Here is a 19,199-nt window from a genome sequence, read left to right on the forward strand (position 1 = left end):
TGGCTTCAGATGTTCACTCATCAATCATTTTAATACTCAAAAAGATCTATGCATGATTCAAACTCTTTACACTCATATATTTCACCAAACATATCGGGATCTGGTAGTAGTTATAGATAGCACTTCGTTCATAGCATATTTTCTCAAATATACCCGTTCCCGTAGGTGAAATTGTATATATGGCACCAGTTAAACTCAATGTAAATCATAGTGTCAATAAAGCAGGAGTTGAAGTAGATGTTATTCCCATAATGCCTAGTCCAAATGTTTCTCCGAAAGCTAAGAAAAAAAGAAGGCGTCATAGGTCAACAACATGTTCAAATGAATCACAGAGTCCAAGTCCGGCAAAACAACATCCCCATTCGTACCTTCAAGATTCCATAACTAAGAGAATTCTTGAAATCAATCCAAGGAGATTTTTATCTGGAACATTCATTAACGAGGAAAATGATTCTCACTTCGATGAGAACCTATGGTCCACCAAGTCCCTTGATAATATATCGATTCCAACTGGAGAGAGACCAATCATGAACGCAGTGGTTGATTGGCTTGCCACACCTAAAAAGATAAGATTTCCATTTGAATTTGACTCTGGAAAAGATTCATCGAGGAAGAATACTAAAGAAAATTGTCAATTGGGAGATATTTCTTCGATGGACGTGCAAAGCGTATCTCTAAATGTTCAATATATAGGTAATTGTTTTTTCAAATGATTCGAGAAATAAACAGAACAAGACCCGATATGTTTGATTTTTTATGCATGTCTTTAAATGTCGAAACTCTCAGGAACTTTCTAGCACTAGCAAACTTTGGCTTTCAAAATCAAATATTAATATTCTGTACAAGAAACAACCATCGGTCTACGAGTAAGTACTGATAACTTCTTTGATCCCAATCTGCTTCGAGCAATTATGTACTAATAATACTTTTATTTGATTTGTGTATTGCTAGAACAAGCTAACTCTTAACAACCTCTTTTTAGACACATCCTGCAAAGAACTAACGGAAGCTTCACAAAATTTCCCAACTAATACTCAACCTCCCCAGCCAAAGCCCAGACAGCAGAAGTCTAAAGAACAGATAGAAGAAGAGCCAACAGAAACTGACATAGCAACAAAACAATTATCACCTGTTCGAGATGACCTCTTGGATGATACGGTTAAGACGGATGATATATCATATCAAGACAAGAAGAAGTTCTGGGAGAATATCGCCAAAGAACCTTCAAGAAAACAGGTTGAAGTTGCACCGTTTACCAAGAGGAATTCAGTTCAAGAAATTGGCACTCCACCAATACCCAAACCCAGGGGCACTCTACAGTCATCATACAGTATTGCAGAGACTACAACAGAAAAGATATCCATGGATGACTCGATTCTTTCCATGAAAGATAGGTCTGAACCGAAGAAGATTGATCGAATCGAAGAAACGAAAATTACTGAAATTGAGGCACCCGAAGTCATTTCTATCGATGCACAATCAAAAGAAACTATTCAAGAAGTGCCATCAAAGGAAGTTAAAAAATCTGAAAGTGTTGAAACTGAGGACTCTAGTAGTCAAGGAGGAGATAATGCTGGATATATATCAGATAGTGGAGATGTTGAACAATATATTTCGGATTCAGAAATTGAAGACAGAGTGCCACAAATCCGTGAAAGACAAATGAGTGTTTTTGTCCCTCCGTCAGTATCTCAGAGAACACGATATGAACGGTCAGCTTCACTACCAACTGAAGATTTATATGAGGTTTCTGCTAGAAGTACAAAACTGAGAAAACAATATTATGAAGAACAAATAAAGAAAGAAATGATAAAAGAGCAACTAACCATAGAACTGGAAGATGAAGGTTCCCCTGAGAGAAAATCTATTGCTTCACCAGAAGGGAAACCTGAAGAAACTAGTTCAGTTATACCAATTGAAGTTCCAACAAATGATAGAGAAGATGTCATCTTCGAATCCGAACAAGAACACGAAGAAGACTCTGCAGCAGAACAACAAAATGTATTTGCAGGAAAAGACGAAACAGTGGAAATACACGTTGATAAAAGTGAAACAGAAAAATCAGAAAAGCTGATAGAAATCATTCCTCATGCTTATGAACAAGACATCATATCTCCAAGCCACATGCAGGATAATATACCAGAAATTACATATACTTTGTCTGGAATACAAAAGAGGATAAGTGAAGAAAGCGAAGATGATGACAATGAAAAGATACCAGAAATAACTTATACCTTATCTGGAATACAAAAAAGAATAAGCGAAGAAAGCGAGGATGAAGACAATGAAAAAATACCAGAAATAACTTACAGTTTATCTGGAATACAGAAGAGAATGAGCGAAGAAAGTGAAGATGATGAAATTATAAAACCAGTTCTTGACCAAGTACAAAAAGTGGAATCAGATGATACTCAGGAGAAATTACGAAGAGAAGAGATAACTGAAGAAATAAGTGATCATTCACCAGCTCATGAAGCCTCTACAGAAAAATTATGTTCTGAGGCAGAATCCATCAAGACATCTCAATCAACTGAGGAATTGAAAGGAATGGATTTCCAAACAGAGGCTATTCCACAAATTGAGAAGAAACTGGAATCAACTGTTGAACAGCAAATATCAGAACTTCAAACACAACAAAAAGAAACAGAGCATCTCGAAGAAATCGAAACTCAATTGAAGAAAGTCCATGTGGACGAACCTGAAGCTTCAGTCACATCTCATCAAGGTGGTGTAAAATCTTCGAGTGGGCAGGTAGAATGCCTACAACAACAAAAAGAAACAGAACATCTCGAAGAAATCGAAACTCAATTGAAGAAAGTCCATGTGGACGAACCTGAAGCTTTAGTCACATCTCATCAAGGTGGGGTAAAATCTTCGAGTGGAGAGGTAGAATGCCAGGAAAAGAAAATAGAAGAGTCTGGGCATAAAGAAACCATGGCTTTAGCAGCTGAAAAGGAAAAGTTATCAACTGAAACCATTTTGGATGATAGTATTGCAGACATAGATTTGGAGAGTGAAGATCTAAAACAGATAGTTTCTCGATTAGAGAGTATGCACAAATTCAGAAAACTGAAAGGCAAATCATCAGGAATACCAAAACCAATAGGAAAGATTCAGAAAGTAACAACAAGTGTAGATATTCAAACCAAGGTTGAGAGCTCCAAAGGAGAATCAAAGCAAGAAGAAACCAAGAAAACTATATTGCAATCTAAAGAAGAAATAAAAATTGCAGATGAAGCTTCACTTTCTACCCAAGAACAACCAAAAGGACAAATATCGATGAAAAATGTGGATCAACAAACAACGAAAATTGCATCAGAAGTTGAAAGCTCAAAAACAATCGATGATCAATGCACTCGACTGAAATCACCTGCAGATATTTCAAAGCCTCTTTGTGATAAGGTTACAACCGAGGTCGAATCAATAATCAAAGAAACAAAATCAGTGACAGAAACTGTTAGCGTTTCTTCAGAGTTACATGATGAAACTTCAACCCATATACTACATACAGTGATAGATTCGAAGTTATCAGAAGAAATTATTAAAGAAGATGATAACTATAAAACAAAAAAAATTGAAACTGCCTCTGAGACAACCGAGATAATTAAAACTGTCCAAGATATAAATACTGAGATAACTTCAGAAAAACAAAAACTCACCGAAGGAATTGAAGAATTGAAGTTAGAGACCGAAAAGACATTGGAAACTGAAACTAATAAATTTTATGAAACTAAAATAAACGAAGATATTAAACACACAAGAAAGACTGTAGAGATAGTTGAGAGTGAATTTTCATCTGATAACAAAAAATCTGAAACAACGAAACAAGACATCATCTCATCTGAAATTGAACCTTCACATGAAGGTCTGAAGAGTCCTTCAAAAGAAATTCGCCAAATGCAATTAACAGGAGAACACTCACCCAAAGAAGATGATACCCAAAAGCAATTCGATAGAGAACGTTCCTCTGAAAGGAGTCAAATAACTGAAATCATGGAATCAGACATCATATCCAAAACTTTACCGTTGAATGAAAAATTGGAGAGTCCTCAGAAAGAAATATTTGCAAGCCAAATTAAGGAGGCTGAGCCATCCTCAGAAATTAAATCAGAAGAAGGTACCCAAGTCAAATCATCAGAATTTTCAATCGATCAGGAAATTACCTCTACTCCAAACCAATCAAAGGCAGACAAAGTGAATAGTTACACCATTATAAATCAACCTCAAGAGAATATTGAAAATACAGTATGGGAAGTGTCAGTGGAATCAGAAACGTTGAGAGAGGAAAAATTAACTTCCCTACCCACATCGTTCAAAGGAGATTCCGCAGAAACAAAATCAGATTCCATATCTGAGAAAGTCAACGACTCCAAATTCCTCGATGAAAATACAACAGACGAAACAAATTTGGAATCAGAGAAGTTAGATCAAGAAAGATCTGATTCTTTAAACTCCAATAAGTTAGAGTATGATGGTCACGATGATATGAAAAGGATTATATTGGAAAGTTTGCATCAACAAAAAGTGGATCCCGAAGAAGCAAGGATGATCGCTAATTCTCTTATAGAAGAGATTGAATCTGAAATCCAAAAGGTTGAAAGATTCAACAGAGGTCTTTCTAGTAAGAGTGATTCTTTAGAATCAGAGAAACATGTGACCGATTATTTGAAGGAACTGGCGGAATCGAAGGGTCTCGATCAGAGGGAAGTAGAGCTAGTTGAATCCGTGCTGGAAAGACGTCAGAGGCAAATATCGAAGTTGAGTAGAGGGGACACACAGGCCTCTAGTATGGAGATAACTGATGAGGATCTGCGATATAGTGAGACAGATTATGACTATTCTAACGTTTTACAGCAACAAATGGGACAATTAGAGGCTGAATACAGTGATCATCTGAAGAATGTATATGATTCTTTGGTAGAAGACCAAAGTAGTATTAATACTTCAGTACAAAATGTTTCACTCCCCAATCAAGACGATCAAGATGCTAATAATAAAAATAAAGATGAACAGATGAGGATCGAAAAAACACACATGCACCAAAGAGATATCATTTTAGAGGAAGATGAAAATTTTAACGAATCATCGATAGATGAACTTTCTGATCTGAAAACAAAACCTGAAACTACCGATCCAACTAAAGTAGGTGGAGAAAATATTGATCCATTGCAAGCTCAAGGAGAAGTAATTATATCTGTAGATAACAACCAACAATCGAATATACACGAACTGATACAACAAGGTGAAATGAAAACGGATAAGATTCAAGATCTAAACAGAGATATTCAATCACAAGAAATGCACACAGTTGAGAAATATTCGACAAGTGAAAAAGAAGATTCCAAAGAAAGCATCAAGCGGACTTCTAGTTCCGATTCCAAATCGAGTATTGGATCTAGTAAGACTCCAGAAGATTTATATTCTACATGTTCGAGTAAAAAAATAGACTCTGAAACATCCTCAGAAGTAGTGTTCAGAAAATCGAAGAGACACGATGATGCGAAAAAGGTAGATAGAAAGTCTGCATTAGATCTGGAAGCTTATTCCAGTTCTGGGGAGAGTCATTATCACAGCTTTGAGATAGATAATAAGAGCAGGCCATGTTCGTCTGATATAGAAGGAATATTGCCCACCGGATCTTCGGAATATGAATCAGCTCTGAATTCTCAGGATCTATCCATGAAGTCTCAGATGACCTCTGCGGAATATCATACTGCTATCAGTAGTTTGAGTTCGAAAGAGAGTATGATGAGTATTGAGAGCGAATGTTCCGGAAATTTAGCTAGCATTGAAGTATCGGAAACATCTGAAACCCTGGTACCGACAAACAGCGACCTTGAAGGAGATATGGATGATCAACAGATGTTCGATGACAGTGAGCTTTGGCCATCATCATCGGAATTTGAAAGTAATGACAACATAACAGAAGATCAAATAAATCAATCTTTATCATCGCAACCTTCTTCGACAGAAAACGTAGATATTCCTTCCAAAATGAAACGATCTCATGAGATGACTTTCCAACCTGAACCCAAAGTTCCAGCCACAGATTCACTACACACTGATCCAAATGACATCGAAGAAAAGTTTGGCACAAGTCTTGATGATGCCAGTGCACTGAGCGTGAGTTTATCAAGTACCTCCAGTGCTCAGTTACGGACTGTGATAGAGCTTTCTAGAACTGAATCTGGAGGCCCCGAGGAAAGTTTAACGTCAGCATTTTCCGAGCATGTCAGTTTGGATGATGACCTTCCTATTAAATATCCAGAGAATATTGCATTCGTTGATTCCTCAACTTCAACAAATACAATATGTAAGGAACCAATAGAATCGGTAACCATTCTATCTGCAACTATAACCGATAATGGAGTATCGAGTGTTTGCAGTCAAGTCACCACTGAACCAGCACCTTCTTCAGAAGGTCAGAAACCGAACCATGAAGAATTGAAGAAAAAAGGACATCGTCGTCAGGAAAGTACCTCTTTCATCCCGTCTCTGATACATGGCGTCATCAAACCCTCTGAACCTCAAACGCTTTTTGAAATAGAACAGAAGACCGAACATGCAGTCGATGCTGAAGCTCCAACTGAAAGAATAGAAAGAAGCAGTATTGAAAAAGCGATAGATCTTTCCATTAAGCGAGAAACTAGCGAAAGGAGAGATTCTCATGGAAAATCCAGCAGCACTTCGAGCGAAAAATCGAGCTTCGAAGAGGCTGAAGCTGAAGCAGCATTCAATATGGTAGCCCACATTTCTCCAGTGCACAAAATTAAGCAAATCTGTCCTATCATAGAGGATATTGATGCAGAGAAAATTGAATCAGAAGCCAAAGAGCGCGCCGAAAGAGCAAGAATCGAAAGAGCTCAGCAATTGAAAGATGCGAGTCCTGGATCAATACCGGACATAAAAGTAACAGAACATATGGCTCCTTTAGATGAAAGTAATTTCAGATATCCGGAATTAGAAATTGAACGTGAAGAATTGGAGCGAGAGAACAGAAAAGCTCAAGATGATGAAAGTCCTCTGGCCATTGAAGCTGAGAAGCCGATAGATACAGAAGATATTACTATCGATAGTTTGGAAGATGATGAATGTGAAATTAAAGAGGAACCATCGAAAGCACCAATAACTGAAGAAAAGGCAACGAAAGAAGTCAGTTCTGTGAGTAAGAACAGATGTGATGATGATCGAGCATCTGATTCACCAAACAGTGACTCTTTCGAGTTAGTGGATAGACCTGATATTATAGATGATTTCGTTGTAATAGAAGAAATAGGAAAAGAAGCCAGTGAGATGGACTCAGAAGGAAAAAGTATGGCAATTCAATCGAAGTCAAAATCTCATAGAAAGAGAGATGAAGAAATAGATGCATATCTTGCTAGATCTGATCCTACACCGTTAACAAAAATGACTGAATTGAAATACTTCCCTGATGCCAATTATGATCTAGAATTCGAATTCGAAGATAGTCCACCTCAAGCACATGGAGATACAAACACAAAAGACTATGGATCAAAGTATGATAAAGAATTAGAAGCGAATAGAAAATGGATAGAACAACAATTCCATGGTGATCACGCAGCCATGACAGCTGCAGGGTATGGTTATGAGATGGAATTTGAAAGGGGTCCTTTGGAAGACATAAAAGAGGAGGACATCAATGACATCGACTTGGCGTCTAGTCGGATTGGTAGTCTAGGTTCACAAAAAGATTCAGGTGGTAGTGGAAGCGTGAAAGATTCCTATTCTAGTACCCCTGAATACGACGTTCTTGCTGGAAGAAGATACTTCACGAGATCAGTGGAACATGATGATATCTCCATGTCAAGTTTACAAGAATTCGAGAATTTAGAAAGGGCGATGTCGTTAGAGACTAAAAGAATATACCACGGTTCCGGATCTCAGGAATCTTCCAGCAATGGAAGTTTTAAAACACGTTATTATTCGAATAAGGGCCAAGGTGACGACATATCTGTGAGCTCTCTCAAAGAGTTCGAAGGTTTGGAAAGAGCCTGTATTGCAGTGTACAAAACCGAAATTAAAGTTAAAGAAGAAGAAGCCTTACTATCTCATATTGATGAGTTGAAAGAAATTCTCCCAACAGAAACCAAAACTGAGTTGAAAGAAATTCTCCCAACAGAAACCGAAACCATTAAGGAAGAACCTATCGAAGAAAATAAAGTGATAGACTCAACTGATAAAAGTAGAGTGACAGAATCTGACGAAGAGGATTACGAAAAGCGAATGTTCGAAATTGACGAGATTATTCGTCAAGCTCAAAACAATGTGGAGAAATTCGCTGAGATGAAAGAACCTGAAAAGACAGAATCCTTAGGTAGGGGAGATTCAATTGAAGAAGTCTCCAAAGTTCCAGATTTGGATCTCGATGCACCAATTTCCAAATGCAAAGATGATGATCCAATGGTCACATCTACAGACTCTTTGGATCTCGAACAGAATAAAACTAATCAGTATGGAAGTACCGACAGTTTGGATCCGAAGAACCCCGCATTAGATATAATGACAGCCAGTACGGATTCTATAGAATTCAATAACCAGCTTAGTAAAAACATAACGACAGATAGCATGGACAATAAAACAGAGGCCAGCAATATGGTTTGCAGTGATTCACTCGATATAGCTGCTGCAGTGAGTAGCAGACCCCAAATAGATTCTTTGGAAGAAGACGAACCGAAGATATTCGCAGACCATAGCAGTTCTGATACTGGAAAGGATTTCAGTTCTTCTGCCAGAGATGATGTGGATGAACAACTACATGAGTTGATGCTGGGTAGTACGGACAGCTTGGAACCGACCAGTTCCACAGCTACACATGCAACATACCAATATGAAACTGATTCAGTGTTTTCTGGAAGTTTCACCAGTGGTGGTTCGAACACAATGGTCTCATCTACAGATACAATTGATCCTAATATTCCCAGTGAGAATGTAGATATTGCTGCAGCAGTTCGTAAAGTTTGGTTTGATGAAGGAACGTCAGCGTCTGGAAGGAACATTACAACTGAATTTTTCGAAGATTCATCGATGCCATACGTCACTGAAGTGATTGAACCGAGTGATGACCCAGCGTTCTCACATACCATCCATAGGAGAGTTCAAATGCCAATGGAGGTCAGAAAGGTGACGTTCCACGGTGAAGAGGCAGATAAGCAACTAGACCAATTCATTAAAGACTTCGGTGAAAACGAAGAAGAAGTACACGAAACTGAAGAAATTGACGCTGATGGTAATGTTCACACCAGAAGAGTTGTTCAGAAACGATTCATTGTAAGATCAGGAGATGAAGCAGTAAATTTGGGAGACACATTTAGGACTGAGGGTGACAAACTAACACTTAATGCGTGTTCTTCCCAACTAACAACAATAACAAAAACGATTACAGGTTCGTGCTACCAAGACAAGAGCCCTATATTTTTAATTGATGGTTTAGCTTGAGCTTCTGTTTACCCACCTATTAGTGTGAATTATAAAATATAATAACTTTTTCACAACAGCTGGTTTTTGTTGAAGTTTTATAGTATGCATGCAGTGGACTTATTAAATTCGTATGTCCTAACGGTACTTTAAATTTCTCTCGTATTTCTTCAGGTGAAACCTCTCAACCCCATGAGCACTCTGATACTATATCTTCAAAAGGTGAGCTTACATTATGATTTTTTTAATTGCGGTATCCTATTCTTTATTGAATGTTGTAAGTCCCAATTAGTGAATAGTGAGTTAAAGAAATCTGTTTTAAATGTAGCCCAAGCCTTCCGTAGACGACCACTTAGATATGACATCAGTGTAGACGATCAAACTGAAGTGGATCCTAGAGAACACGACTGGCTCTTTTATTTGAACAAAGATGGTACCTTGGAGTTTTAAATTTATGTTTCACAGACTCGAACTATTTATCACTTTTGGATGTTTTTTCCTTATTTTTGAACATGAATCAATGGAAATGTATTGCCAAAAAGGCTATTTCTATTTATAATAAGAATATCGATTCATGATCAAGGATATAAAAATGAAATATCAATCACTCATGAACATATAAGGATATAATGTACCCTGAAATTGTAGGAAAGGATCATCATTTATTTATTTACAAATAATTAACACTGTCATGATCGACAGTTCGATGTAGTCAAGGCTGCAGATTTCAACTCTTTGTTTCCGATATCATATTTTGCTGTATATATTGACTAATAACAATGAATAATGTACACATTCTTTTCATACTGCTTCTTCATTCGCTTGAAAATTCTTCGAAATTATTAGATAAATATCAAAAATGAAGTGTTGACTTGGCTTGTGGTATCTTACAATATAAGATTCAACACCAATGAAATGAAAAATATTCTTCTATGTTCACGATTTGATTTCTTTGAATACTGATATATTCCTGATCAATTTTCTCCTGAAATAAATTGATATAAAACTGTAATTCCAAAAGAGTTTATGTATAAAACTACTAACAATGGAAAGAAAAATAGCAACAGTAAGAGTTATTTATTGCCTCTAAACAAATGACCATCAACCTAGGGTCCTTCAGCTTAGAAAAAAAATATAACTACTTATACTATTCAACATAAGACATGTCCAAATGATCACTGTTCACATTTTCGAATGATCAAGTATTCCATATTATGCATTATTTCAAGATTATATATTTTCGTAGATATATCAGTGTTTGAAGGAATCTCAGTCCGTATGAATCAATTATTAAAATGATATCATAATGGTATCTACAAATTGGTATTTCATTATTTTCTACTTTGCAATTTATTCATCACGTGGTTATGCTACTTTGGATGAATACAGGGCAAAAACTTTGATGTTTCAATAATTCTTTAGTTTGGGCTCATGCTGTGTTCCAATCTGTATGTAATTCCTCTTTAAATGGAATGTTTATAAGAGTTTTACGAGTACCATCCTCTCGATTTTTTTCGTATATTATTCGATATTTTTGTGAATGCATGTTATTCAAAATTTTCAGCAATAACAACCTCTCTACAATTTTTACAGATCAACAGGAATCTTCAACAGAAGAAGGCTATGGGCAAATGAGGTAATTTCTGTTTAATATGTTTTTAGTTCTCTTTTGGTACGCACTTCTACGCGTGGTATGTATCGTTGATAAGATGCGTGTTCAGTATACCACCGTTACGAAATATAGGCGCACGAAACATTCGCTTGGGGCCTCAAAGAAGATTCACCTTCGAATTGTCAACAATTTATCGATCAAAACAGCTCATATTTGAGCTAAATCAGATCATTTTAACTATGGAAATTGAATTCTGGTTTTTCTTTAAAAAAATGAATTTCTTTTTATTATACTTTAAAATGCATTGATACCCCAATATCGAAAACTCGAGCCAAGAACGTTGAAGGTAAAAAAATTAAAGAATCAAATTGAAAAACATCATTTTCACTAAGCTTAGCGACACATTGAAATTGAGGAAAAATATTGCTACGATGATACAATAATTCACCGCTAAAGTAAAGCTAGTATAGTTTTCATTTGCCTTTAAATTTTGAAAGTTTCATTTGATACGAGGCGTGTATTTAAAGTAAGGTCTCCAAGGCCATTATATCGCTGCAAGTAGCGCTAGATGAAATCCGGCAACACTGTTGCCCCCTCCATCAATCGACACCTGGTGGAGCTCATTAGGACGCTCAGTCTTGACGTAGCATCCATTTGCAATGGAAGTGCCGGTTGTCGCTCTCGCCAAGTGCGAGTTACGTTCAGTCATTAAGTTTTTGCACTAAAAAAAAACTCCACCTATAGAAATTCATCGTCAATTGGAAGAGAGTTTATGGTACGAACCAGAAGATGTGATATAATTCTTACTTCTAAAATAAACACCACTATGGTGGCCTTTTCAATCCTACAAAACCATGTTGTGAAAGTAGAAAACCTTGTTGATTTCGCGACAGAACTGACTTTGAAAGTGTACAGATGTGTTTGAATCTATATCATGTTTTCACCTATGGCTTTTTCTAAACACTCATGTTTTTTTTTTTAAATTTCAATTGAATTGTGTTTTTTGTGCTTGTTATTCGAATCCTGAAATACTGAGTAATATTTTCTGTGTTTCCAGGCAACAACCACTTGATCAACACCAGTTGTCCAGTGAAATGAAGGAACTACTCAAAGAAATGGAAGAAGCGAGCAAGAAGTAAACCAAGAACATCAAATTTTGTATCGATATTCCTAGCTAGACAATTCAAGTCATTAAATTGGCTGAGCCATTGTTTCATTGTTGGCGACATGTTAATTAACACCAAACTATATAATCTGCTTTGCTTTGAAATAAGTTTTCGCTTGAAGATATTGAATCAAAAAAATTTCGAAAGCGACAAAGTTGAAAAGAGGGAAAGTTCCATTTCGGGAAATCGCCTTTATTGCAGATGTTATGGCATAATATTTTCAGCATATGGTAGATTTTTGAACATTTATATTTTTATCATATGTTGATTTTGTTTTGAACAATATAATTGTGATTATTCCTATTCAATATCCATTGATTTTTATGACCAATTGATGTAAAATATTCTGAATAACATTAGATTGATAACTGAATATAGAAGACTAAAAACGAATAAGGATATGTAGTATGAACTGACAATGACAAATATTTTTTGATAAGAAATATTGTGTTAATTTGAAATCATTTGAAAATGTCATTGTGAGTTATTTCTACGAGGCTATTGTATAAATTTATAAAAACAGAAAATCTGAATGTGTAATAGTTTCAAAGTACTATTCATTCTATTCTCTAATGAAGAATCAAATGGGTTAGTGGCTTTTCCCAATTTTTCATTAGAGAATTCCTTACTAAATTAATTTATGGTCAACATGTATTATGTGTATCTAAATAAAGCTTTCATTACAGATATTCACTTTATTTCAAATACAAAGAAAACTTCCCGAATGATTTATAACTTCTTATAATAATAATAACGTTAGGGAAGACTGATCACAGTTAGATTTCCAACTTGTTACTTTTGCTTTTTGTTACTAAATACTTCTGGGGATCTTTCTTTCATTTACTGTATTTTGAAGTAATGTATACCTACTCTCGAAAGGATCTATGGAGAAGGTTAAGACACCACTAGGCTGTTAGAACATTTACTACATTTTCAACCAGAATTACTGCAACTTCATATTAGATGCAGATGAAAAATTTACCAAAATTTTGATCACTGAGATATGAACCTATGAACAAAACTTCCTAGATCTTAAGGGAGAATTGAATTCGTATTCGAGAGGGTGATTGTATCACGCACGGGCGTAGCCAGGTTTCAGTTTCGGGGGGGGGTTTTAAAAAAAAAAAGGCTAATGGCCGAAATAAGAATTTTTTCATAGAGATAAATGAGAATAAAAGAAGAAAAAGATTAATAAATTTCGACATCTTAAACATTTCGGGGGGGGTTTGAACCCCCAAAACCCACCCCCTGGCTACGCCCGTGGTATCACGCCTATTTTATTCAGATGTACTGGTGTACAACAATGCAAAAGACCTCATCCTACAAATTGTGGAGATGAACTTTCTCGGTGAATTTATTGACCATGGACTATGCATTGATAAACTTTTCGGAGGCATCTCAAAATAAAATATCCACTTTAACAAGCTATCCTTGTGCAATTGAGTTTTCCACCTTTCCCATAATTTTTTTTTATATATAAACCAGTGATCCTTGACATCCCTCTCAATATTATTGTATTGACTCAATAGAAGATAGTCTTCAATTGAAAGTTCTGCCATATCATTTCCATCAATGCTAGAGTAACACAACATTTCAGATAGTTATAACTACGAAACTATTGGACGGATTTGGTCTATCAAATAACTCAACTGGCAGATTCAGACTTTAACCCGGTCTTTTTTTTGATTCGCCACCATTTCCTAACCATCGACTTGGATACTGGTCATTCTGATACTTGGTAACTTTTGATAGTAAATGAGGACCTGCACAACCATGTTGAAAGTGAAAACCTTTTGTACATATTTAATTCATTTAGCCATGAAGCTTATTATTATTATTATTATTTGAACTGTGGTCGTTTTGGTTCGGTAAGCCTTCCGGGAACTGCGACCATGCAGATCTTTTGTTCACTACCCTACTCATTCATAGAAACCCAGCGAGGTCGTCAACGACGTTAATAAAACTGACAACCTCTTTAGGGACCTTGGCCGTTACCTCTCTGGTATCCAGGACCGGCTTACCCATGTGAATGGGTTCTTCTAAGGCCAGCCAGCTCCAGACACTTGCATACCAAGTGTTCGGCTGTTTCTGCTTCTGATCTACACAGCCTGCAAATCTCGTCTGCTGACTTTCCCATACGGTACAAATGATGTTTGTAGGGGAGAGCGGGGCTGAAAGTGCCGCGGGTAAATTGTGCCGACGCGAATATCTCGTAAACAGAAAGAGATAGATATAAGATAGCAGTTATTCACGTAATGCCTAACAGTCCGGGACATGCGCATGCCAGTTTAATTCCGTCCGCCGAAGGGACAGGGTGTCAGTGCATGTGTGTGTATTCGAGCTCTACGTAAGTAAATATTTTCGTCTCAATACTTTTTGGTCACAAGCTGGCATTTTTCGTCCTTTTAATATGAAAGTTTTAGTAAAATGTTTGTCGTTTATCCTAGTTTGTTATGCAGTATGATTATAATGCTTAGAGCGCTTTGATATTTATATGTAGGGCAAAATATCACACTCGCATAAACGGGGTAAAATGTGCCGTTCATGGGGGGCTGCTTGTGCCGCGGCACAACCAACCCCACGGCAACCTTCATTGTTTCTGTAATACTTAAGTTTATGCGAGCACTTGTGGAAGATATAAAATACTTTTTGCCATGATACTTCATCCTGTATTTATTGTCTTTGACAGAATGAGGAATTACAAGCGGAAAACTCAAAGGGGAACTACATCCCAAGATCTTCTAAAAAGAGCGGCTGATGCAGTCATCAAGGATGGACGTAAATTAAAAACAGTTGCACGTGAATTGGAAATTTGCCATACAACTCTTCAAAGGTATGTCAAAAAAATTAAAAGTGGACTTACTCCTTCGGTTGGTTTTAAATCTAGAATGGTGTTTAGTGAAGATCAAGAGGCACAACTGTCTGAGTACATTTTGAAAAGTGCCTCTATTTATTTTGGTCTTCTACCAGAAGAAGTACGACAACTTGCTTACCAGTGTGCCGTGAAGTTTAATGTTCAACACATCCCACCATCTTGGCATACCAATGGTAAGGCTGGCAAGGATTGGTTTACAAACTTCCTGAAGAGGAACTCTACTCTTGCAATAAGAACACCAGAAGCTACCAGTGCCGGACGCGCGAGCTCGTTCAACAGATATAATGTAAATCAATTTTTCGAAAAACTTGGCGACTTGATTACAAAATATAATCTTACTCCTTCACGTATATGGAATTTGGACGAGACTGGTGTCACAACTGTGTTAAAACCGAAAAAAATTTTGGCTGAAAAAGGAACAAAGCAAGTAGGAGCAATTGTTTCATCTGAACGTGGAACTTTAGTCACTGTTGAGCTAGCGGTGAGTGCTCTGGGAAACTCGATTCCGCCGATGTTTGTTTTCCCGCGTTTGAAATTTAAGGACCTGTTTATCCGAGGTGGTCCTCCTGAGTGTATTGGGGCTGGTAATCAATCCGGTTGGATGACAAACAAAGAGTTCTTAGTGTTTATGGATCATTTCATAAAGCATACTAAGCCTAGTCCTGATGAACCAGTGTTATTACTACTAGACAATCATTCATCTCATATTGATATTGATGTGATCGAAAAGGCCAAGAAAAACTCTGTTATATTATTATCATTCCCACCACACTGCACCCACCGTCTGCAACCCCTGGATGTTGGTGTCAACGGCCCATTCAAAGCATACTGTTCTAAAGCTCAAAACAACTGGCTGAGAACTAATCCCGGGAAAACTATGAGCATTTATGAAATACCAGGTATTGTAAAATACGCTTTGCCGCTTGCAGCAACTCCTATCAATATAAGCAACGCATTTAAAAAGGCTGGCATTTGGCCCTATGACCCAAATATCTTCACAGACAAAGATTATGCGCCGTCTTCTGTCACTGACCGCCCGATGCCAGAAAATCGACCCTCACAAGATACAGACCACTTTCCTGTCCCTCTAAACAATCAAGAAAGGACTGCTGAATATCTTAATGACTCAAATAATGTCGGCTGCAATATAGAGATTGAGACTACTCCATCAATTCTACAGCAAAGCGACTGCAGCGTTGAACCATCAGGTAATCCAGAACATGTGGGACGTCAATGCTCTCAGGAGACTACCCCTTGTTGCAGCTTCCAACTTCCTCAATCATCAGCTGATAACAACGCGGGAGATGAAAATACAATAATTTTCTCACCAGACCTCATAAGACCACTGCCTAAAGCACCTCCTCGATTAGTTGGACGCAATAAAGGACGTAAAAGAAAGACAGCTGTTCTTACGGACACTCCAGAGAAGGATGCTTTGGCCGAAGAACATGCTAATAAAAAGAAGAAAAAAGAGATTGAAACTACAAAGAAGGGTAAAGGAAAATGCACGGGACAAGGTAAACAAGCAAAAAGAACGACTAAGAACCCCGCTAAGAGAAGAGTCTTGCAAGATGATGACACTTCTGATGAGGAACAAGATTGGTATTGCATCATATGTTGTGACGCATATTCTAATTCTGCCCCTAGAGAAAAATGGATTCAATGCATAGAATGCAAGAATTGGGCCCATTCACAATGTATTGACGATGAAGAAAGCCCAGCATTTGTATGTCCAAATTGCTATTCTGATCAGTCATCTATAGAGTAACTGGTTTTGTTTTCTCTAAAAGACCAAATATAAGTTTTTTAATTTACAATTCGGAAGAAATCTTCTTTATTTTTTTTAATGTAGTCCTGAGAGACTGATATATTCAATAATTGATCTCATTTGTTCAAAAATAAGTTCAAATTGTTGACTGAAATGTGTTTTTATATTTGCAATAGCTAAATAAGTAAAGATATTATGTTTTTCTTTATTATTATGCTTATTGTTATATATAACTGAATTTTAAGTTATGTTGATTAGTTAAAAGTATAAGCAATAAATATATTGTTGAAAAAAATTGTGTTTTTAAATCCTAAATTAATTTTCATTCACGTAAAACACCTTTAATTATCAACGGCACAACCGACCTCAGCTACGGCACAACTCGCCCCAAAGTGGGGTTGGTAGTGCCTTCCCGACTTTGCTTAAAAAAATGACCTTTTCTTGAAAACCATTGAAATTGTGTCAAATCTGTGAGTGAATTCTTATTGTAGATTAAATTTGGCTTATGATGAACTACTTCTTTCAGAAATAGTACTTTTCTTATCCGAATCATATGAGAATTTGTCAAAATCGGCACGTTCAGCCCCGCTCTCCCTACCGACAGTGCGCCGTCAGCAGTCCCATCATCACCCGAATCTCGGCTCGCGACATTCAGGAGCATTTTGGCGTATGTAGGTGAACTTTTCACGAATTTCTTTGCCTGAACAAGTCTAGGAGTGTTAGTCCAGTGGATTGTCCTGCTGTTCAACTCCCAAAGCTGGACCGCAGCTTTATATCGGTCTTTTTCTAGCCCACAGAAATGCTCAGGTCCAGCAGGTGTAAACCTTGATGCACTTTTTGCAAGTTCATCAGCTCTTTCAAGCCATGAAGTTCAAGTAGATGGAAGAAAATTCAAATATATATTCTTCTGTTAACCTTCCTTCAGATATGGGACAATTCAAGGGAAATTGAGCAGTTGGAGGCCGAATGTATGAGAAGTCAAGAAAATTGCTGAGCCTAATAGATATTCCAATGTTCAAAGTTCATGGATGGCTATTTGACCAATACATTGGCTGATTGTGGATCTGTTTAAATGTTCCACAGAAAGAAGTATTTGCCACGCTCTCACGTCAAAAAATTAAGAATTGAAGAACAGCATTTTCTATTTGTAGTGGTAGGTTAGAGAAAAAGCTGACTTATGGTTTAGGAATGTTGATAAAAACAAGGTAACAAAACTAAGAACTAAGAATTATGTCGTGTAAATGCACTCAACGCTCAATGATTTAATTGTGGAAAAATTTAATTAATTCATCAACCAGCGGTTATAATCAAATGACTTGATCTGATCTGACTGTCTTCGGCATAATCATTATTCACTTACGGGCTATAAATGCCAAATTGATGATGAAAATAAACAATCGGTTGAAAATTTATAAGATTCTGAAGTAAAAGTCCGAACTACCAGAATTGAAAATCAATCTCAAGAAGTATCAGTAAATTTAAAGGACATCAGAAACGAATAATCAACTTAATTTTTTTGGAATTAAATTTTATATTCAGAATTTTGGAAACCTTTAGTGCTATAGTATTTTTCCTGTCATTTGTGAATTTTGTATTGTTACATTTTTCGGTTAATTAAATCGGTAATTCTTACCAACACTAATTTATTTCATATACACACAACAATATACAATTATTTACACATAATTTATTTCAACTCTTACATATATTAATTTCCACAATTTATATCTACTTGAGTTTACGGCACTGACTGCCGTTTACGTCGACACTAGCCTCCTCTGCGGCTTTCATTGGTTTATTTACCGCTGGCATCTCTCTTTAGAAGGGACTTGATTTTTCTATCGAGCTCTCGGTGGGTCCAGTAACTTCAAAAAGAGGCAATGGCGTAAGGCTTGCGAGTTCTTTACAATATTTTCTTACGCCACAGTGACATTCTCTACAGTTTTTTAAAACGAGAAGTTAATGAATTGCATATTACAATCGTTCATTTTACATGGAAAAATGATCCTTGGAGTTCATCTGATGATTTGATACTTGATACATTAATCAAATTCAAATCGAAATCAATGGAAAAAAGATCGAATTGACAAGTAGGTATGACATTGCGGCGCCGCCACGAAATAAAACTAATATTCTCAATTTGGTCGAATGTCGAAACATTGCCGAGTGCATACACTATGTTTTTAGACATCTTATTTCTAACGGTGTAGAGTCTTCTGTGACTTCCGGAAAACAGAAACTGAAATTCGATATTTCGAAAACTAAATTTGACAATTCATGAACTATACCTAATAACCTAATTAATTGTTCGTTGGGAATGTTGAGAAATCCATAAATGAAAAA

The 19,199-nt window shown here is 36.6% G+C and overlaps 2 protein-coding genes across 17 annotated transcripts in view; both read left to right on the forward strand.

Moving 5' to 3' along the window:
- The window catches only part of LOC123672919 (ankyrin-2-like), a 178,751-nt gene extending 165,853 nt beyond the window's left edge, over window positions 1-12,898 (forward strand). For 9 of the 16 annotated variants that reach the window (XM_045607269.1, XM_045607271.1, XM_045607270.1 and 6 more), the window contains 5 exons: window positions 983-9,403; window positions 9,610-9,657; window positions 9,764-9,868; window positions 11,029-11,071; window positions 12,105-12,898. In XM_045607269.1, coding sequence (XP_045463225.1) covers window positions 983-9,403; window positions 9,610-9,657; window positions 9,764-9,868; window positions 11,029-11,071; window positions 12,105-12,186 — 8,699 coding nt within the window. In that variant the 3' untranslated portion in view covers window positions 12,187-12,898. Of the gene's footprint in view, window positions 1-165; window positions 694-982; window positions 9,404-9,609; window positions 9,658-9,763; window positions 9,869-11,028; window positions 11,072-12,104 lie in introns of all 16 variants that reach the window. The other 7 variants (XM_045607272.1, XM_045607275.1, XM_045607273.1 and 4 more) reach the window with 7 other exon arrangements.
- A 1,491-nt stretch (window positions 12,899-14,389) lies between these two features.
- LOC123672921 lies at window positions 14,390-16,971 on the forward strand. Its single transcript, XM_045607286.1, has 2 exons — window positions 14,390-14,560; window positions 14,903-16,971. Exons 1-2 carry the CDS (start codon window positions 14,469-14,471, stop codon window positions 16,854-16,856), a joined length of 2,046 nt encoding a protein of 681 aa, XP_045463242.1. The 5' UTR covers window positions 14,390-14,468; the 3' UTR covers window positions 16,857-16,971.
- The last annotated feature ends 2,228 nt before the right edge of the window (window positions 16,972-19,199 follow it).

This window comes from Harmonia axyridis, chromosome 2, assembly GCF_914767665.1.
Source record: "Harmonia axyridis chromosome 2, icHarAxyr1.1, whole genome shotgun sequence".
Lineage (NCBI taxonomy): Eukaryota > Metazoa > Arthropoda > Insecta > Coleoptera > Coccinellidae > Harmonia > Harmonia axyridis.